The sequence below is a fragment of the Mastigoproctus giganteus genome, chromosome 7 (assembly GCF_048544385.1).
Source record: "Mastigoproctus giganteus isolate SK-2022 chromosome 7, ASM4854438v1, whole genome shotgun sequence".
In the NCBI taxonomy this organism is placed as follows: Eukaryota; Metazoa; Arthropoda; class Arachnida; order Uropygi; family Thelyphonidae; genus Mastigoproctus; species Mastigoproctus giganteus.
In genome coordinates this window covers 44,892,443-44,915,688 of record NC_143581.1, presented here as the reverse complement: position 1 = coordinate 44,915,688, position 23,246 = coordinate 44,892,443, and the positions used below count along the sequence as shown (strand labels likewise).

Here is a 23,246-nt window from a genome sequence, read left to right as displayed (position 1 = left end):
AAGAAGAACACACAAATGATGGAATGATTGCATCTTATGAAATTGCCGAAATCATTGCAAAAACTTGTAGTGCTTGTACAGTTGCTGAGACTTATACGACCCGCATTAGAGACTGTCATTTCAACGGTTTCAGAATCCTTCCAGTATTTTAAAAGCATTGCCATTGAGCAATGATTCAATTCGAAAACGAATTGATGAGATGTCAGTTAACATTGAAGAGCAGCTAATTGATAAACTAAAAATAAGAAACTTTTATATTCAGATTGATGAATTCACGGTTATTGACAATAAGGCCCTTCTAATGGCATACATTCATTATTTTGATGATGATTGTAAATTGAAAAAAGAGACGTTTATAAAATCTATAGAAACTGATGGTGCTACCTCCATGGTTGGAAGACAAAGGTTTTATAGCCCACCTAAAGGAAGTATGTCCCAAAGTGAAGTTTTTCAATACGCTGCATTGTGCACTGACATCATTGTAGTCTGAAATGGCCAACAATGTAGTCTGAAATGGCCAAAGTACTTTGTTTTCCAATGTCTTATATGGTTGAAATGGTTTTAGTTGATATATGTTCAAGGGGAGACGTTAGAATTAAAAACTTACTAACATCATACCAAATATTGAACTTTTAGCTAAGAAGCATCAGACTCAGGGATCCCATTGAATAAAAGGAGTACATATAAAGTATTTTCTTTTTAAATTTCATGGGGGAAGATTAGGAAAAAAAATTGCCTAAGAAAGCCCTTTAAGGGGCGATAATTAAAAAAAGGCTGAGAAATACTGATTTCAAGTTACACAGCCAATTAATTAGGTACTCATGTTACATTTAAATTATGTTTTTTGAGACTAATTGTCTTATGAGTTTTCTGCCTTCAGCTTTCTATTAAGTGAGCCATGCCAATTTATTTACAAGTTACTTTTTGTTTGCCTTAACTTTTTGTGATGATTTTATTGACATGGCTAAAATTTGTAACATTTAAGCAACTTTAGTGATGTTTACAGTTTTGAACGCCTGTATTTTTTGATGTATTGGATTGGCATTAAGAAGTTTGTTTTCATTAGACACATGAGGTATGGGAGTTTTTCACTGGTTAATGATGTAAACCAGTGAGAAATTCTGTAAACAAGATAGAGTATACTATTGGGTAATTTGTGTGTGCAGATGTGAGAAAAGGTTTTATCAAACTGGCAGTTTTATAGTTCAGCTTGAATTTAAATTGAGATTTAGTTCCAGAAATAGTTTTTAGAAAGATCAACAATTTTGAATAGTCTGGTATTGTGGTTGGTAATAAGAATTGTGTTGTTAGCTGAAAGAAGTGTGTAACATTAAATGCAGTAATGTATTTAATGTTACTGACATGTCTTCAGTGAATGCATCTTTACGTCCTCAGAAATATTGTGAGGTTGGGTTTTTATTCAAATATTATATAGGAAAGTTAGCCAGAAGGCTGCTCACATGACAGACACAAAATAGAAAGATTAATTGGATTAGAAGGTAAAGTGCTAAACATGAGCTGCATGTGAAATATAGAGTTAGTGAAGGCAAACTACTGAGAGAAAGAAAGATACATGTTTTAGTTAGCATGTTAAAAAACACAGTTCAATGAAATGCCCCTTATAAATGGTAAAGTGAGATGAAAACACTGGTTGTTCTCAAAATTTATAATTATTTTTATAGGTAAAATTGTTATATTCTGCACACATATTCTTTATACCATTAATTTATGTGGAAAAAAAAAAGAGGCCCAGATTTATGTTGATTAAATAATCTTCACCATTAATCAAGGTAGCACATATCATGTTCTAAAACAAGCAAAAGCAAAACCTTTTTTGTATAAAATTGCTTAAAATTATAGCTGCTCCCTCTGGATGAGTAATTTTTAATTACAGTCAGTCCTCATATAACACGTGTTTACACTATACGAATTCGATCATACACGATTTATAAATAGGGGAACGATATCTTATATAACACGAACCGAATTCGCTTATGCACGATTCGCCTTTGTGTTTACAAGAAATGGCAGTCAAACGCGGAATCACCCCAACCGAACGCAACACAATAGGAATGAAGAGAAGATTCTGAAAATGTATTTGTGTTTTATATCAGTGAAGGGGAATCACATTTCATGATAATAACGTAAAACTCAACACAATTCCAGCTATCGGTATAATCGCAAATGCAATTAGATCGAGTTTACTACCAGTTTATAACAGATTCCACTAGCAGAAACACAACTGGAAATTGTGTTTTTATTGTTTTATGGTAGTAACCCCTAGAAATGTGCTTTAGTAAAATGTGAGGTATTAATAGTGTATCTCTGCCTTTACGGTGTTGTTTATTCAGTTGCTACACCCGTGCAGCTTTGTTTATGTGTATCAAGCGTGCCTCCTCATTTTGTAATTCTGGTTTATTCCCTAAAAATGAGTAAAATACTTAAAAGGTGTGAAAAGGAAGCGTCCTGGTGAAGACACTGCAGATTCATAGAGAAAAAGAAAAGCAATATCAATAAATAGAGGCGGACTGGGTCAAAAATTCTTACCCTGGAAAATTTATAGTGGTCTCATACTATGGTTTATGGCCAAAATCACACCGGCTTCCGGCCCACCGGGGATTCCCCGGTAAGGCTTATGGCCAGTCCACCTCTGTCAATAGAGAAAAAATATGAAATTGTGAAACACTTTGAGCAAAATGAAAGACCATGTGATATCGCACATGCTACAGACCAAAATGAGACAATGCCGAGAATTACAAAGAATGCAGAGAAAATAAAAACAACTTTCATAGCAGGAACAACTCAAAGTGTAATTAAAATCCATTAGATTAAGACACAAAGAATTGGAAGAGGTGGAATGGCTGTCATCTGTTTGGATAGAAAATCAAACAAAAAACAAGTTTGCTTATGATAGAAGCAAAAGCAGTAGCAATATTTTATTACGTAATAATCATAATAAAATACTTAAGTATTTTATTACGATTATTTATTGTGTTTGGTAATGTTTTGGTTACAAATGTGTGTTCAATCTTGGGTGGTCAGCACCTAACCCTATTTTTCCCATAGGGCCTGTTGTTTATATTGCACGATTTTGCATTGCACGAGGGTTTCTAGGAACACAACTATCGTGCTATACGAGGACTGACTGTACTCATCCAGAGGGAGCATGTTGTAATTAACCTGGATGAGTAATTAAAAATAATTACTCATCCAGAAATAATTTTTAGGATGAGTAATTAAAAATAATTTGAATTACTCATTCAGATTAATTACAACACCCTTGGAATTTTGCCATTTGACTGGGAGGTCTGATTTTAGCAGTGAATTTATCTTGGTCTGATGACAAAATTCCAGGTACTTAAAAAGAGAGAAATACACTCAAATAAAATGATATATTTACAAGTTACAAATTTTATTTGTAATTGAAGTATATCAATTTGTTAGTGTATCTCTTTGAGAACTTAAATTTTGAGGTACTGTCTCCTGGCTCGATAACAAAATTCCAAAGGCGAATTCAGAAATATTGCCATACTAGTTTTGGTATTTGAACTGTTCTGTTCGGAATTTCTTTCCATAACTTTCTGATAAATAAATTTCACACAGAAAACTGTCTTTTTCATTTGCTTATTAAACTGTTGACATTATAATTAGAAAACAGTGATGATTTTTTTTTTTATTGCATATACAAAACAAATCACCTTTTGTCATTTGTACAACTTTAATGATTATTGTATGCATGTATCTATTGAAGATTATTTATCTTGCTAATTGGATTTTGATACTGGCAGTTGAACTATAAAATAAAATAATAATTTTAATAAGAGTAATGTACAGTAGTATTATTAATGGGCTGGCTATGCAGTAGTTGGGTTAATGGGGCATTACATTCATAAAACCTTGTATACATGGCGATTCAGAATTCATACAACCGAATTGTAAGTGTTAATTTATTAATGAGAACTTGGTGGAATTTGATCCAAACTGCAACAACTTGCCAGCAGTACTGGTTATCCACAGATGGCCAGAAGTTGTTTCTGTTGTGTGTCAGCTTTCAGTCACTAACCAGTAGTGTTTTTCTTATAATGAAGGCAGTGTGTCATTTTTCTTGGCACAGCACACATAATTGAATATTCATTATCCTTGGATTTTTATCTTTCATACTACTTAAAAAGAATGGTACCATATAAACTAACAACCTTCATGTATTGATATTCATTATTGAACCAGAAATTAAGGTGATAACCTGTTGAAATACTACATCAAGTCTCATCAAACATGATGAAAGAGCTTGTGCTTACATTTAGGAAGGGAGGGGACACTGAATATTTATTGCAATTTTTATTATAATTATGCTTATAATAATAATTGACATAAATTGATGTCATTGTATAAATGTTCTTCATGCCCTCCCCTAGAACCTACATTATTTCAAAATTTTACTGAATTTCTCATTGATGTTTTCATGAATGATAATATTAAAATGTCATTGGTATGAATTTATCTATCAGTGGCAGTGTAACACATTGCTAATGTTTTATGCTTCTGCTGACATATTTAGTAACTCATGAAGGAAGCCTAATTGTACTACCTTTTTGTTTTTATATTTTCTGATTTGAATTTAGCTTAAATCAAAATTCTGAAAATGTAGTTGCCTGTATTAAAATAATTTGGTTACGCTTTATTTTCAGGATCATGACTTTTTCCAGCATCTGGAAATGCACATGCGTTCAGAGAATCCTCCACTTTGTGGACGGGACCACCTTTCATACCGTTCTTATTACTTTCCTGTTAAGGTAATAGCTCTCTTGTTGAAATTTTTTTTATCATTATTTTCATTAAATATTCACTTGCATAGATTTTTGTATAATCCTTAGATTCATGCCACTTAAGTGCAACAGGCACATTCTGCAGTCATATTCATAATCATTTAGTGATTATTACAGTGAAAACCCTCTGTCTTTTATTGGATAACTGCTGCTTAAACAATTTTTAAGATAATTGCATAGCATCCTTGGCCTTTATTTTACTGAATTTGAAATGGTTAATGATGATAATTAAACTTTTCAGAAGAGAAGCAGTGTTTATTGAAGCACAAGGCATTTTTTGTGGTGATAGAATCACAGTTTCATACCTGCCAACTTTTAGAAATCATAATATTCTGTGTATCCTCTGGCCCAGTCACAGGTCAGAGGACTTCACAACTAATCATTTTAATAATAATACAGTCATCAACCATATTTAGCACTCACATGGGCTTGAACAATTTTTAGCTCAAGTGTGTGTATGTACCGCTTTCTAGACTATGTCTAGAAAGCTTTAAATGTGGATCAAGAATAATTACAGGTAATTGTAAAATGAAAAAAAAAAAAAAAAAAAAAAATTTTTTTATGCTCTAAACATGTTTCCTTCCCCTTCCAATTACATAGTACTGACTGTTAAATTTTTGCATTTTGAAAGGAAAAAAGAACTCTTAGACACACTGATATGGCCTAGTAGTGAGTAACACTCCTTTAGCCTTCAAAATAGCCTCATAATTGGACCACAGACTACCTGATGCTGAAAACGTTCCATAGCAATGTCAAGCCTAGACAGACTATTACATCCTGCAGTAGTCTCAGATTTGATGGCAGAGGAGTCCCACAATGAGTAGCTCATTCAAACCCAAATGAAAATTAATAATTTACAAACAGTTGGTGAAATTGATTTTTTTTTTACCAATAACTGTACTTTATTTTTAAGAAATATCTCCATGATAGTTTAATAAATGTCTTTATTTGTATAATACAGTATACAGTGTATATCAATATAAATACAGATATGTATATCGTAACAATGATCACCAGAGATTTTACATTAAATTAAAATTACATTATTGATTAAATTTATATATAATTAATCTATATATTATTATATATAATTTATAAACAGTATAGAGTGAAATCAAAGCACTTGAGTCCTCATCAGAAATGCATTCACAGCACAAACATATTAAGCATCAGTCTAGTCAGATCAACACCATTGGCAGAGTAAGTCTGCAGTGTTCTATGTCAGCACCATTTGGCATCATTTGCAGATTTATTCCAACTGATTTCAAGGTTTAGGAGACTCGATTGTTGGGAGCATTTTAGCTGGAATAAATCTGTTGGTGAGCTTTAGACAACTGCTGATCAGCAGTTGTCTGAAGCTTGGTGACCACATGAATGATTTAGGCACTTTCCCATCTGCATACCCAATTTTTTTATATCTTGCTCTTAAGTCTTTTGGTTGATATTAGCACCATTATTTGACAATTTCCTTCACCTTCATTAGTCATGTGGAATTGACATCTGACAGTCTGCCAGACAATTTTTCAAAAACATGAAAATCATAAGCCATCATTCCAGACTGTACAGGGAATATTCATCCCCCCATGGTGCAGTTTCTGGATGTTTGTGTCTCATTGTGCAGTATCATGTTACAAAATGACACAATCAGTCAACCATCTTGTTTGTGATGGCATGTTGCAGATCAACTTTGAGGATTTCTGAATAATTTTATGAGCACTGACTGCTCCAATTCCACATGGGAAGTGCCATAGCAGCAGTCTCTGCAATGTGAAGAACAGTATTAGCATATCATTACCAGTACTTGGTGGTGGTGGTTGTGATGATGGTCAGTGTTCCCTCTGCATGCTGTATTGTGCACTCTGTGATTCAACGTGCCTATGCCATGTCTCATCCACAGACATTATACAGTTGAAGTTATTTCCTCTTTGTACCAGATTAGGTGGTACAGGCACATTTCCATTTGTAAATGTTTCTGTTCATTAAGACATTTGGGAACCCATTTCAGGGAGACCTGCCTGTATTACAGTGTGTCATAGATGATAGTATAGGCAGGCCCATGACTGTTATCAGATCCCTGTCATGCACTGTTTCAACCCTGATTATATTGTCTGCTAGACATTTTCTTCTGTTAATTCATGAACTTGTGAGGACTTCATAATAATTTATAATTTCAAAACTTCATAACTTTTCTTCCTTTTTATGATAGTGATTTGCCCATTATTAGACCCATGAGTATGACACAAATCGGTGTTGGTGTACACCTTTTCATTATGCTGTTGAACCCTCTGCTGTAAGAAACTAAGTAACACTACAGTGCAACAGCAGTTCACAAAGGAGTATAACACTAAAAATTGGCATTCAGTCCACAAAATGAGTGCCCACCAAGACACATACAGAGTGGTGCGTGTCAAGGACAATTTGTGTATAATTTAGACTGAAAAAAAAAAAAAAAAACATGAGGAGGATCTCCACATACGTAGATCAGCTAACTACAATCTCTATTGAAGTGGCCTTTAAGAATTCCTGCAGCCTCCAACAGGATTCAAACCCAAACTCCATAAACATTTGAAAAGCAAGAGACCTACTATAAGAGGGGGAGTCAAAAATAGTTTGTAAAATGACTAAAAAAATATATATCTTTTGAAAGAAGTTTATTTCATTGTTCAGATAGATTAGTCCCCTTCAACTGCAAATCACTTTTCTGAATAGTGCTCAAGTCCTTTTGTATAATGGAGCAAGTGACCTTGGATTTTGAACCAGGGTCATCCACGCCATTATCTGCCTGTGTGATGGTAGACATTACAATAGTGGGCTTTCGTAGTGGTGTGTTGTTCTAATGGAAAAGGGCACTACGATGCAACTTTCCTTATCACTTCATCTTAATGGCTTCATGCAGTTTCACTCTTAATTGTATGTAATACTGGTCTGTGATTGTGGCTTCATGTTGCTTTGATGGTTGGGCTCAGGTTCAAAGTGGAGCAAGCTCTCTTATCATTGTCAGCATGCATATGTGCTGCTACCCTAGAGAGGGACTAGCTAATTTAGTAGAGGCTGTTTCCCAGTGTTCCTGTGGTTTAATGACAGGTGATCTCATTGAGCCCTTGCCAGCTTCCCCTGGAGTCTAAATACACTGGTTGTGGACAGCAATAGCAAGGTTTTAGTCTGGGGGAATGGGGGTCTGCTTGCACTTTTAAATGAATCTACACTTGGACTTGATAGGAAGGCCAGTCTTGCTGCTGAATCCCTCCATAGTAGAAAAGCGTAGTCATCAAAACTGCAGATTAAATACTGGGTGCAACACAATAATATATTTGTGAAAAAAATTCCAGCATATCAGTATGGATTTCTATTGCAGACATGCCCTTCAAACCCTTCAAACACAGATGCTTGATGACAGAAAGTTTGGATTTTTTAATTTTGACATTTTCAGCAGACCTGACTAATAAAAATTAGTGGTGAGGAAAAACTATTATTAGTGTAATGACACCATCCCACATAGATTCATCTATTGAATAATAGTACCTATGCATAAAATTTAAAGATTATCTGTATAATGCTTCTAGGTTATTACAAAGACTTTCTGAACAATGCTTGCATGCTTTACCAAGAAAATAAGTTGTAAATTTTAAATCTTGAAGTTAATGTCATGTCCATATTATTATATTTACGTGATGTTATTTATGATTTAAATGAATTGTTAAAACTGTTTTTTCAGTAATTTACTTCTCAGGAAATTGCATCTCTTTTCAGGTAAACTGATAATCGGGTCTGCCCTATACAACGAGATAGCTTTATATGTGAATAATTACATAAGATGCATTGATACATCCTGGATATAAGTTTATTGCTGTCTGTTCATACCATAGGCTTGATTTTTGCCTTTGTAAAAATAGGCTATAATGTTTTTATATGAAATAGACCAGTAATTTTCAAACTGGGGGATGTATCTTCCAGGTTATAAGGTATATGAATATTTGAAAAAAATATATTTTCATTATTAATCCATTCAAAAAAATTTAACTTGTAACAACAAATAAAACTGTTTATTGATTGTAACAAAGTATTACAAACACATTGTTTTGCACAGGTTAACTAAGAAATATGCTGACATGAATACATATGAAACATTTAATTTTTAAGTTTAAAGATTTACAAAAACATTTAAGAAATTAAATTTTATGTTACTGGCTTTTTGTAAAAAAAAAAAAAAAAAAAAAAAATCTTCAGTTCAGAAAAACTTTGTCCAAGTCACTCTAATTAGCTTATTCACCATGAAAAAATTAGCACTTTAGTTTACAGAATAGTCATGGGCTACACTCAATAAATACAGTTGCTGATCATGAGTTCCAAAGTTTTAATTGAGAGTGAAGTAGTCAATAAATTTAAAAATTATTCATAGACATTTGTAGTACTGTATTTAGGCTGTGTAATTTCAACCTTTAAAAATGGATAGGTGGATAACAATAAAAATAGTACTAGTGTTTAAGTAAAAGAATGTAGCCAAAAAATAAAAGGATCAACAGAAATGTTACCAGTGTCAGTTTAAAGATTGCAAGGCCTATAAATGTTGACATTATTAAGTGGTGTCAAGAAAAGAAATGCAAAAATGTTTTTTTTCTTCTTCTTCTTCTTCTTCTTCTTCTTCTTATATTTTAATAATCAAGAAAGGCGTAAGTGTGTAGTCTGCATGAACTGACTCGAATTACTGTATGAGGCTAGAAAAAATGATTTAGCATTTAACCCTTCATGAAGTACATACATATATATGAGATGTGGTCAAAAAAGTTTGGGGAACTGGCTTTACACCTTGAAATTGTAGTCGTAGTAAGGTGAAGATTTGAAGACTTTTCTGTAGTCCACAAAGTTTAAAGACGGTTGCAAACATTGAGGATAATCTGAAGATTATCTTTGTTTTCTCTGCCCTTCAACTTCAAAAACCAGTGATTTAATTTTTCTTGTTTTTTTTTTTTTTTTTTTGTACTCAACCCGGCACGACCACCAGGTCAGTGGAGTTTACAATAAATCAATCAATACAAATGTTAATCGTATTTAGCAGTGAGAGGTTTGAACCCCAGTCCACTCAAAGAGCGTGTGCTGCTGCACTTGTGCTCCTGACCACTCGGCTACATCAGGCCTATTGTTCATGAGCTGATCAGAAGCAATATACATTTAACTATCCACAAAGTTGCTAGCGAAATTAGATTTATTATAGGACATGTCACTCAATTTTAGCACAATATTTGGAAATGCAGTGCGTTTCAGGTATGTTTGTACCCCACATATTAGGATCTTTGTCAATGTGCTGCTGTTGATCCATGCTTTGTTTCTTCCATCATTACTGGTGATAAATCATGGGTGTATGGCTATGATCTGGAAAGAAAGACAGTCTCAATAAAAAAATTGACATTTGCATCATTACAACATCCAGCATACTTGGATCATTCCATCCAAAAATTTCTTGGGAAGCATTTCATTGCTGTACTTTCCCATCTGCTATACTCTGGATTTAGCTGTCTGCTTTTTTTCTTTTTTTTTTTTCCTCCCCTTCCACAAGCCTTAAAGCTTCCTTGAAAGGTCAGAGATTTACAATGAATAGTGAAAGTATTTAGAATGTAATGCAAGAACTATTAGCCATTCCAAACAACACCTATCAATGATGCTTTCAGAAGTTGCAGAAGTGGTAGAATCGGTGTATACTGGGTCAACCAAACTGCTTCAGAGGAGATTGATTTCAATAATTGGTAAGCTTCATCATTTCTCACATATACTAGTTCAGACCCTGAACTTTTTGATCACGCCTTGTATATATATGTTTTTTGTGTATGGGCCCTGAGAAAACTTGTCTATATACAGTAAGACCCCCGTATCCGCAGGGGATGCATCCGAAGACCTACCGTGGATGGCTGAAACCGCGGATATAAGCGAACACCTGCTGACCCCATATATAATGTGATTTTCTTGTACATACATACATATAATAAAGTTTAATTGATAAATTAAACACACAGTAAGACATTACCAACAATGAATATGGTAATAATAAAGTACAGCAGACTCTCGATTTACCAGGAAGTGGATTAACCGGAACACTTCAAGACTCCAAATAAAAAAAAATTAACCAGAAATCATAAAATTCAAGTAATAACTAGAATAGGTATAAACAGATATTTTGCAAGTCGTAAATAAGCAACAAGAACCGGCATTATAAGTTGTCATTGGGAGATTAGTATACCTATTATCTTGCAATCCCCGCTGTCTTCACACTTACTGCTCAGAAGAAAAAAAAAAGAGAGAGACCAAATGCTTAGTTTGATTTAGTGCATCGCGTCGATTGTTGTGTTCCATTGCACCGGAAAAGGACAAATTTTGTTTCATTATTTATGTCAGGGATATCGGATTTTTTTTTTTTTTTTTTATAGTAACTATTTTTTATTTATTTATTTTATTATTATTATTTTATTTTATTTTTTTTTGTTTAGAAATCATGAAAATGATGGGCAAACGCAAGAGTTGTGCTTTCAAATTAAACAAAAACTTGAAAATGGTGCATCCATTAAATCTCTAAAGAACCATTATAATGTTGGTGACGAAACCATACGCGACATTGTAAAAAATAAAGGGAAGCTTCATATTGGACACGTGAGTAGTACGTGTTAAGTTTTTTCATTTTTTTTCCTGTGATTAACCACAGGTAACTGATTCAGAGATACGGGGGCACAACTGTATATGCATTTTTCAAGATCATGTTAAATGTCTAAAAGTATGTTAAACTCGTTCCATTCTCTGTTTCTCTAAATGATTGTAGACAATTTATACAAGGTGTGGCTATTAAAAATGAAGCTGCACCTGCAGCCACTACACACCAAGTGCCACCTGTGAAACAAAGGCACATCAACTGACCTTGAACCTTTCTCTAGTTGTCTGCCAAGTCACATTCCAATGTGTTCACTGTGCAGTGAGACAGGTTTACATTATCCTGTGTTTTTGCAGTTTGCCAGAAAAATGACAGACAAAAGAATCGAACAAATAATCATTCTCAGATTTTTAAGTAAACTAAAGAAAACACCAACTGAAATTTGAATTATTACATTAAGTATATGGATAAAATAATATGTCAAGGGGCCACATGTTTGAGTGGTATAAAAGATTTTTAGAAGGAAGAGAGAATGTGGAGGACAATGAATGACCAGGCCATCTGGTATCCATGAAAATGTGTACTAAGGACTTTGGTTAGAAGTGATTGTTGTTTAAGCATTAGAATGGTTACATCAGAACTCAATTTGTACAAAGGAACAGACAAATTTTAACTGAAAATTTAGGCATGAGAAAAGTGTGTGCCAAAAGTTTTGAATGAAGAACAAAGAACAAGAAGACTCCAAGTTTGTAAAGGTGTTTTGAAAAAAATTGAAAGCGATACAGATTTTCTGAGTACTGTAATTACTTTCAGTGGAAGTTTGCTGGTCTAGTACGACCCAGAAACTAAAAGACAGTCAATGCAATGGAAGACGAACCAATCCCCAGATGAAAAAAAAAGCAAGACTGTCAGAATAAAAAGTGAAAACCATGCTTCCTGTTTTCTTCGATATTAAAAGAATTATTATAGATGAATCTGTACCACCAAATCAAACTGTCACTCAGACATACTACATTGAAATTCTGACAAGGCTGCATGAAATAATTTGAAGGAAGAGACCTGAATTGTGGAAGGATGGTTGAATGCTCCAGCACCCAACATGCTCTCTGTTCACCGGTTTCTGGCCAAAAAACAAATCCGTGTCTGTGGATGCCCACCCTACTTGCTCTAACTAGCTTCTTTTGACTTTTTTCTCTTCCCTAAACTGAAAAGTGTTAAAAGTGCATACAGAGGATGAATTCCAGAAGTGTTTCTGTGCTTGGCAGAAATGTATGGAACGGTGTATGCAAGCCCAAAGCATTTTGAAGGGGATAACTTCTAAAGTACGAAATATTTTGTTATATTTATTTTATTGCAATAGTCTCGTTATTTAATAGCCCACCTCATATATTTCAGAATTAAAATTGATTTTAAAATCAGAGGAGGAGACCGTGCCTATCAGCCATTGTTGATTTGGACTGCAGTTACTGATAAGTTGCCAGGTGAGCAGAAGCAGCAGTGTGTAGCACACACTTCTTGATTAGACCGGGGTTCGAGCCTCTGACCACCAAATACAGCGGATGCGCCAAGGTCAGGGAATGACCACCACATATCCCCAGAGCAATATGGCCTTAGTTGCTAATGCTCCTAAAAACCAAATAACAAACGAACATACTGATAAGGTGCTGAACTTATCCGCATCTTCTGGAATTTGTATCCAGAAGTTGAGGAAATTGAATAAAGTGAAACATAAATAGCTGTAGAAAATAATATTACATTAAAAAAGGCACTGCCGTAGCCAGGTGGGCAGGAGCGGCAGTGCGTAGCACATGCTTCTTGATTAGACTGGGGTTCGAGCCCGTGAGCCACCAAATACGGAGGATGTGGAAAAGGTCAGCGAATGACCACCGCATATCCCCCGAGCAATATGGCCTTAGTTGCTAATGCTCCTAAAAACCAAATAACAACAACTACATTAAAAAAATTGAAGTAATGATGTATTTTTTACAAATTTTTATTGTTATTTTTTTTTATTCTGATTTGATTTTCTGTAAAATAGCAAAATATAGGAAAAAAAACAGCAAGCATTGTTAAAGAAACTGCATGAATAGGAAAATAAGAGATAGTGATGGCTATAAAAAAGTGGACCATTTTTGATATGTACAAAATTGTCAAATCAAAAGCTACTTGATCTCAGTGCAGCATTGGATGGTGACTCGATAACATTGGACATCTGAGCGACCCAAAAGCATGGGGATTCCTTCCAAAAACTGTTGTGTTGTTTGTCTTCTAAAAAGTATCATGCCTTCCTGAAACTCCCCAAGAAAATGGATGAATATTTGGTGGACATTTACTGCTGTTTAGAAAGAAGTGCAATAAGGAAAGGTAGATTTAAACTATTCAACTGATGCATGCTACTGAAATAAAAGGGGGTATTGAAGTATGTGTGTACACATTGGCTGGTGTTGGTTAAATGTGTTACTAGACTGGTATAACAGTGTCAGTCTTTGAGGAGTCTTTTTAAGAAGAGGTTAGAAGTGGTCAGAAAAACCATATGACCACTGTTCAGAGTTATCAAATTGAGAAGTGCAACAAGCAATCACTAGTGTGTGCCACTGACTGATATCCAAATCCAATACATGATCCAAAAGAAGTTTTAAAATAAGAAAAATTAAAGGACTTCTGAATTGTAGAGTTCTGGTGAAAGCAGTTCTAAATAGGCCAAGAAAGCTGATAATTCTAAGCATGTTTTATCACTCATTCAGTAAGCCAGTCTATTCATGTTTTTCCCTTCTTGATTGAAGAAATCAATTTACTTGTCTCTTTGAAATGCTATGCCAATGTTTGAAAATCTGAATATCTCACATTACTTGTACACCTTGAAGAATATAATGTGCAAATTTATTATACAAACAGTTTCTAAACCTTCCACTTTCATTTTGGAAGTTAATTACCATTGCAGACTAAACCAGAAGGATGATTCTGACTTAGTCACAGGCATTTCTTCTGCTAAGGTCGTACCTTTGATTGGCAAACTGACAAGTGCACAAGGAAGCTTGAAATATAAAAAATTATCCCAAGTCATGCTTAGCATAACAGTTTCTCATGGTAGAGCTGAGTTTGAGAGAATATTCAGTCAGATTATAAAAAACTCAAGTTCAGATCTTCTCTTTCCTGTCCATGTGGGTAGCACAGTAGTTATAATAATCATCATCATCCTCCACACACTGGGTGGAAAAGGCCAGGGTTTGAATCCCATTAATGGCATGAGGAACTTTTTTGTGGGCTTTTTTCACTGTGTATGAGTTTGTCAGTTTCAGGCATGGATAGCGAGGTTCTCCTCCCCGGAAACTGAGGTTTTTCATTCAGCAAAATAGGTAACTCGGCCAGAGAATATGTGCAATTTATAGATGTAATACTTGAGGATAGATGAAATCATTCTCGTGTGGCTCTGATATGACAGTGTTTTTTTTTTTTTTTTTTACCTTCTTTCTGGTGAAGCTTCTTACAGCAAAGTCTAGACAGCAGGGTGATTATGAACAAAGCTTTGAATAAGCATTTCTGAAGAGGGCAGTCTTCAGTATCTTTCCTGAAGCAATAAAAATCAGTTGATATCTAATAGAATATCCAAATAGAAATTCACAGACAGGAAAATATTAGGTAAGCTAATGTTTAAAAGCATGCTGTAGTGGTAAACAATCCACTGGCTGTATTTTAATATAAAATATGTATTTTGCCAGTGAAATTTAATATCTAGTGCAGTGTGAACTTTAAAAACTTCCTGCTTACAAGTACCTGATCTCCAACTTTTTGAAGTCAAAAGTTGGCGGCCCATGTACAGGAGCACAGATGATAGAAAATATGGAAATTCCTCTACTATCTAAGGCACCAATGACGATATTGCTAAGATCACATGCATTGTTCTCTGTACTGAATATGAACAGAGCCACAGCCATCTATTGTCAGTATTCCAACTTGAAATCTGCATTGGATCTTATTAAAAGTTTTTCCAGTTCTTATTTTCAAAAGTTTGCCACTATGTATACCGACACGTAATTTATTCAGTAATAATGTGAAAAATTAAGATAATTACCATTTTATAGAAACAAAAATGTCAATTTGAAAAAAAAAGTATTTCTATTTAATTTTCAGAATGTGATTGATGGGGACCTCTGTGAGCAGTTCAATTCACTTGAGCCTGCAAAGCAGAAAAGTATTGCAGAAGACTTGGATAGAAATCCAAGTGAGGTAAGTTTCTTCAGTATTCATTTCTGCAGTTTTCTCTTGCTCTTACTGATATAAAATTGGATTAAATTAGTGATACGATTCCAAGAAATTGATGTGTATGTTTTGGCTGATGCTTTATAAGCTTGCTTTCTTGCATCATATGCCACTACTAATGCTAATTAGCCCTTCACAGTTGTATTGTGATCTAAATGTCCTTGTAAGCAACAGCCACAGTAGAAAATAAAGAAATTTATTACATGTTGGGTTATTTAGAATAAAATAAAAGTATATATTAAGTTATATGCAGTATACCACATGGATAAAAACTGATAATAGCACTTATAAGAGATAAAAATTAATTGCCATAGGTAGCTTTCAAAGATGTAGCTACCTTTTTCATCCTGAAATAACTCAGATTGGGAGCTAGCTGCATGTAAAATTACACATAAACATGTGAGGAAGAAGTCAGCATATAAAATGATACTACCAGTGTTGTCCGGTGGCTACATATCGAGAAAGACAACAATGGATCTTTTTCAGCTCATCACAGCCTCTGTATGGAGTGGATATGCTTAGTGAGCCTACATTTCAGAAAAAGCACCTCCAGCCACCATATATGAAGATATTTTTTTGAGAAATCTAATATCTTGCAGGGTGAGGATTGGGGTGGTTATTCTGTGCACTTCAGTATTTTTTATCACTTTCATGTTGGTTTTATTGATTTTACTTTCCTGGTGTACATATTTCATTAGTTGTTTTGTTTTTTTTTTTTATTTCCTTGTAAATATTCCAAGTATTTAATAAATTATTTTATACCTTGGAATTGCTACTTAGAACATTTTATGCACAGAAACTCAAGTGTAATCTCAAGAAAAGCTCAAACTACATAAGAGCTAAAGCTGTGTAAAATATTTGAGATAAAGTGGGAATTATGTGTAGGCTAATTAATTCTTTATCATAATGTAAATTTTCCTTGCAGATTTTATTATATTAGTGTTAATATTAAAGAAAGAAAAAACTGTTTCTCCTCTACCTATGGGACCCTACAAGTAATTTCCTCAAGCCACCATTGGTCTCAATTACTCACAAAAGCAACTTATTCCAATGATTAACAACTAGCTGGCTAAATGACAACTTTGCATCATTTAACACCATGAAAATTTCACCTTTATTTATTGTACTCTTATCTTTGGATCCTTATAACCCACAGCTAGATCCCCTTTGATATGATTCACATTTTCTCTGATTGTATTAGTATTGGAAAATGATGAAAGAAAGCAAACTTATAAAGTATCAGCAAAAAAAAAAACTTCCCACATCATGTGTCCATCCCTCCAACTCCAATAGTTTGTCTAGTTCTTCCTTAAATTTATTCAAATCACCCACTTTCACAACAACAGGTGAATGTTTGTTCCTACAATCAATCACAGCTGGCTGAAGGAAAATTTTCGCACATTTATCCTGCACCATCCTTCCCCAGTTTGAATTTGTGACTCCTCGTATATAATCTGAACAAGAGGAAGAGTGCCATTAGTATTGAGCTTGTTCAATCCATTCAAAGCCTTAAACACCAGCCTAGGTGCCTAGTCTCCAGATACTGCTATTTGAACAACTGAAGCCTTCCTTGGTAAGGCCACCATTTTGTTCCCCTCATGGATCTCATTGCCCTTCTCTGCACATATTCCAGCAGATCCACATCTTTCCTAGTATTGAGTCTCCATACCAGTATGCAGTACTTAAGATGCAACCTAACCTCGCCTTATACAATGGCATAATCACCTTATCTTTGCTAGCAAAGTTCCACCACATTGACAAAAACTCCATGTGCTGTCTCACATCAATACACTTTCATTGTTCATTCCTCTTGTTACCTCTCTAACATGCTGCTGTAGAAAACAGTCATACGATAAAAATCCAAGGTGCCTCCGTAGCCAGGTGGGCAGGAGCAGCAGTGCGTAGCACACGCTTCTTGATTAGACTGGGGTTCGAGCCCGTGACCACCAAATACGGAGGGTGTGGAAAGGTCAGGGAATGACCACTGCATATCCCCGGAGCAATGTGGCCTTAGTTGCTAATGCTCCTTAAAAACAAAATAACAAACAACAAACTGATAAATCCACAAAAAATATTGCTATTGTGTGAGTGACCAACCCACACGTTCCAGTCAATATTTGGAAAGTTAAAATCCTCAATATAAGACATTCTGATTTACTGGCCCGTCTGTTTCTCTGTATAATTTGTTATATTCACCATGGTCATTAGGCCTATAACATGCTCCTCCTCTCACTTTTGTTATCCTGGGGCTTGTCTCACCGGCACCTCTGTAGCCAGGTGGGAAGGAGCAGCAGTGCGTAGCACACACTTCTTGATTAGACCGGGGTTCGAGCCCGTCACCACCAAATACGGAGGATGCAGAAAGGTCAGGGAATGACCACCGCATATCCCGGAGCAATATGGCCTTAGTTGCTAATGCTCCTAAAAACCAAATAACAAACAAACAAGCTTGTCTTACCAAACTAAGTCAGCATTTCACTGGCCACACAGTGCAATGCTCATTTAACTGGATGTTCTCTCTGCCTTAGATTTAATATGATCTTAACTAAGAGCATAACTCCCTCCCTCATGCCCTGTCTGTCCTTTCTGTACATATTATTCTGTGTCCCTTATGCCTGAATGACATGTCTCTGATATCCCTACAATATCTGCATTTGATGACTTAATCAGTACTTCAAATTCATCAAATTTATTTACGTTTTCCCTAACAGTGGTCCACATGCAATTATACATGCACCTGTTCTTATTCTTAGCTAACCTAACAAAGCTCATGTATATACTTGCTCCATGATAACTCACAGCAGTGCTTGAAATTTCTGACACCTTTACAGGCTGCTGCATGTTCCAGTAAAAGCAGTGCATAAATCCCTTGTTGCCTCTGCCAGTGGTTCTAGTTAATTCATTATTCTGTGTATGCCCCCCCCCCCACAAGACAGGAGTTTTCTGACCCAAATAATTGCCTTGATAGCATCAGCAAATATTCTTACACCCCTTCTATTTAAGTGTATCCCAACCATGTAAAAACAGGCTCTCCTGTTAACTAGAACTAATCATGCCATGAAAATTTCTACCTCATGAAGCTTGCATTCTTTTCAAGCATGAATTGATTGAAAAAGCTGTCAACATTACTCCCTCTTATCATGTCTGGACAAAACTGTACACAATTTTCAAATTTAATTCTAACTTGCCACTTTTTCCAAACATTGCCCTGTACTTGTAACTCCTCAGGTCTCTTGCTTTGAATTTCCTTAGGGCCAATGTGTACACCATTATCTTTTGTACCTGTCAGGCATACCCTGGTTCTATTCTACCTATTCTTTTTGCATAATATATTTCCTGTTTCCCTGACAATAGCTTCACATATAATAACTGCCTCCTGTAGGACCAACACATTCTGCCTTGGGGAATACTGCTATGTTGGCAAATGCACAAATGTAGTTATGTGGTATTGAGTTGGTCAGCTGAGAGCTTGTTGGGTCCCCATTTTAATTCTTTCAAGGGCATCCACCCTATTCTTCAAGGTCTCATAAACACCCATCAGCACTCTGAGTTCACACTTAATTTCCTCACACTCTTTGCACTGAACACACAAAGAAATTCCCTCCTGTAACATATTAGAGATACAATCAAACACTGCTTACCTGCAGATGCATATTCTCTAGGTAAACAATGTTTATTCCTATTTATGGTGGCATACAACCAAACAGAGCTGTCAGAATTTTTACACCTGACAGCTTTGGTTGTATGGTCTGGTTTTAAATAAAATATCAATTGGGCAGTCCCTGGACTCAGGTAAGTTGGAGTCCCATACTAAAAATGGTGTGTGTGTGTGTGTGTGTGTGTGCACTACTTTTCACTCCTTTATCTTACTAATTGTGTTTTGGTGCTTTACACTCTTACTACATAAGATAATTTATTTGTTACAAATTTTACCTCCACTGTTATTCCTATATCATTATTACACAAGAAATGCACACATGAAAATTGTATAGTAGTTATTATGTGTATTTAACTGTACACAAGGACATCCCCATTGCATGTATCATATCCCATTCCAGGCAGCTTTGGTTGTATGGTCTGTATGGTCTACACACACAAGTAGCACATTCTGTAAGGCCATCATTTATAAGAGAATCACCCACTTCAGTTCACCCCCAAGTCACAGCACTCCTGTTACTTTGTTGCTGTAGTGTGAGGCATGATTTCCATTTAAATTCAGTTTAATTTAGAATTTAGAATACTACACTAAACTAATAGATAACTAAATGCAGTAATATGACTACTATTTGCAGGTTATGTGGTAATAATACATATTATGCTATCAAGCTTACATTATATCTATTGCACTATACTGTTACTCTTTTAGAATATTAAATTAGTTATAGCCTTACTATAAATAATTTACCTGGCTAAAAACAAATAAATAATGAATATATGCCAACCTAAGTTAGTAGAACCTTCAACTACCATGCATTGCACTACTAGTACATGGTACCATATTCACATTAAATTACCGATGCAGCCCCACGAATATTAACCCATAGCTTACAAAATCTCTAGCTAAATTTAAAAGTAAACTAATGAGCATCACTAAGACTATTAAACTATATATTGAACACAATTTAAGTAAGAAGCAAAATTTTTAAAAAACATCCATATCCAATAGCTCAAAATTCTTCGACTCTACTGTTTGTAGTGTAGAACTCCAATTTGTTCTACAGTCAACCCTCAAATTTATGGACCTGAATTCAGTGGAACAAAAAAAAAACTTCACTAATGCCAGAGTGTATTCTAAATGTGCCCATTGAGGTAGGGAAAACAACTTGTGAGGCATGGTAGCTGCCATCGGGCATCCCACTCTGTTTATGGATATGATCACTATTGTATCGTCAAGTGTTTTTCTTTTCCCTTGTACCAATTACACCTCTAAAGTGGGGGGCTTAAATTTTTTGATGCCCCTAAGGTTCTGGCACCCCTTGCACCCCTGGATTGAAACACCCTTGCTGTAACTAATATGCAAGGATCACAAACACTGAAGGACCCCAGGAATTAATTTAAAAAGTGCAATCCTCAACTTTGCTGCAGTTTGGAAGAAAGTGAAAAGGCAAATCTTTGCAATAGCTCAAAGAGGATTCTCTACAACCAGGGTGAGCAACCTTTATAAATGGCAGGCCAAATAAAATGTCTGTGAGGTACATGTGGGTCAACTTTTTTTTTTTTCTCTCCATGATTTTAGGATTACTTACAGTTTTATGTTATTTATTGTAATATTTGTACATACAGTTACATATAATTAATTTTATTAATAAGAAAAACAAAATACAAATTCAAGATAAAATTACAAAAAATGCAATTATAGTAACAAAATGCAAATACAATTCCAGTAACAAAAATTGCAATATTTTATTTTTGTAATATTTAATGAGAGATTTTATACTGTTTATTTTTATCAGTGAATCGATATCTGGTTTGATATTTTCATAGCAATGCACAGAGTATTTTCTCAATTTGCGTCAAAAGATTCTATTAATTCAGAAATATATATAATAAACAGTGGGCCGGAGGTTGTCCTCCCTGCTCTACAACATCAATATTGACAGATTTTGAGGGAGTTGAAGCTAGAAATTTTCACATTGTTTTTATGAGGCTTGGGGATATGGGTATGAATGAGGATGGTAATCAGTGGTTAGAGGACAACAGTGATCCTAGGTTCCCACTTATGACCTGAAGAACAAATTGTTCAAAGTGTCATTGAAGAAGAGGAGGAGAATAAAGAAAAGATATAAAAGTGAGGCCCATGGTGAAGTTTTCTGTGATTCGTGGATCACCTAGATTATATTTCTGCATCTTCTGACCAAGAAATGCCGCCCTATTATGAATCTTTGCCATTGTAGATCTATTAATATAAATAAGCAACAACAAAAAAGGACAGAGTTGAAATATGATTCACCACTAATAAATAGCCATAATCTCAACACCAGGTTGTAGTCCGTTTTGACTTAAGATTCACTTATATTTCAATTTCATCTTCTTGCCTCAAACACAGAATGAAGTTTTTCCAGGAATTATAATAGTTACCCTGTATAAGTAGAAGATAATTTACCATGCAGAAGTGATATATTGTTATTTGCTATATATTAACCAGTAAGTCAAGGTAAATAAAAGCTCATTTTTTTATTATTTAACTTTATTTCAGCTGATATCACAGCTATCCTTTTACAGATACCTTGTATAAGTATGCTTTAATACATACTTATACAACGTAACTATAAATTTTCAAATATGTGGGTACAACTGGTTGTAGTCTAAGAAACTTTTCATTCAAAAAAACACCTTTCCCCTCTATTAATTAGCCTTTAAAATTGAGGGTTTAGTGTATTTTTGTTTAATAATAATTTTGCAAAGGAAGCGGAAGTTAAAAAATTGTCAGTAGTCACAATCCTTTCATTTTTCAAGAAATGTCTATCAGCTTCAGAACTAAATATTCTGATAGTGTCTGACTGCCAATTGATTATCATCTCTCCCATTTGAGAAAAAACCATTCAAAATTCCTTTTGAATGGGTTTTAAAATGTACAGGGTAAATCCCAAAGATCTACTGGATCTCCAAGAGGCTGAGATTCATTCTCAAACAGATTCAGATTCATTGTGTCCCTATAACTTGCATGCAGGAGTATTGCTGCAATGTTGAGCATCATATGCAGTCATCCATCAATACAATTCAGTTTGAACTTTTAGCTTATAAGCTTCATGTAATGACAAACATTTAGAACCTAACTTGTATAGTATTGTAGTCTAAAGAATAAAACAACATATACTATATTTCTTATAATTTCAGAGAAACGTGTATGTTTCACAAATTTTGTCCTTAGAAAATATAGCAAAAGCCCATAGTTAGTTTGATTTTTTGTAATGTCTTCATAATTAAATTTTTTGTTTTTGCTTTCAGGTGTCCAAAAAGCTGGAAGATATCAGAACGCGCTACGCTTTCTGATTGGTTCCTTATATACAATCTAATATTGATTTTCCCATAAACCATCACAGATCTCATTTGTACATAATTATTCATATCATTTTTGTAAATAATAATAAAAATCATCACAATATGATTTCGTGATTGTTTTCACTCATTCACAAATTTTGTGTTTTTAATAGTTGTGCTCTAATGCAACAGTTATGCTTAAAATTTTTCATGGACTTCTGTGCTGAACAATTTCTTTTATTTAAAAAATGCAGTCAACTTTTTAAAAATAAATTTGCATTATTTATTGATGGGTTGTTATTTCATCGTTATCAGTTATCATCAGGTGTAATAAACACCCACTAATGATGAAATACATGCTTTCCACTAAAATACAAACATTAAGACAGTTGCAGAGAGAAAAAATACAAATAGATGCAAAAAAAAAACTGACATGGGGTGATGACGCATTGCTTCGTTCAGTATAATGACTGCACAGGCTGTTCAACTGCGGTAATCTGAAGCCAGAATTGAGAAAAAATGATCTATCAGACTTTCAAAAAGAT

At 34.6% G+C, this 23,246-nt stretch overlaps 1 protein-coding gene across 1 annotated transcript in view; it reads left to right on the top strand.

Moving 5' to 3' along the window:
- Sf3b3 (splicing factor 3b subunit 3) overlaps positions 1–22,828 on the top strand; it is a 245,622-nt gene extending 222,794 nt beyond the window's left edge. Inside the window, exons 25-27 of the mRNA XM_090376877.1 lie at positions 4,689–4,793; positions 15,592–15,687; positions 22,669–22,828. Coding sequence (XP_090233003.1) covers positions 4,689–4,793; positions 15,592–15,687; positions 22,669–22,713 — 246 coding nt within the window. The 3' untranslated portion in view covers positions 22,714–22,828. The remainder of the gene's footprint in view (positions 1–4,688; positions 4,794–15,591; positions 15,688–22,668) is intronic.
- Positions 22,829–23,246: the final 418 nt, after the last annotated feature.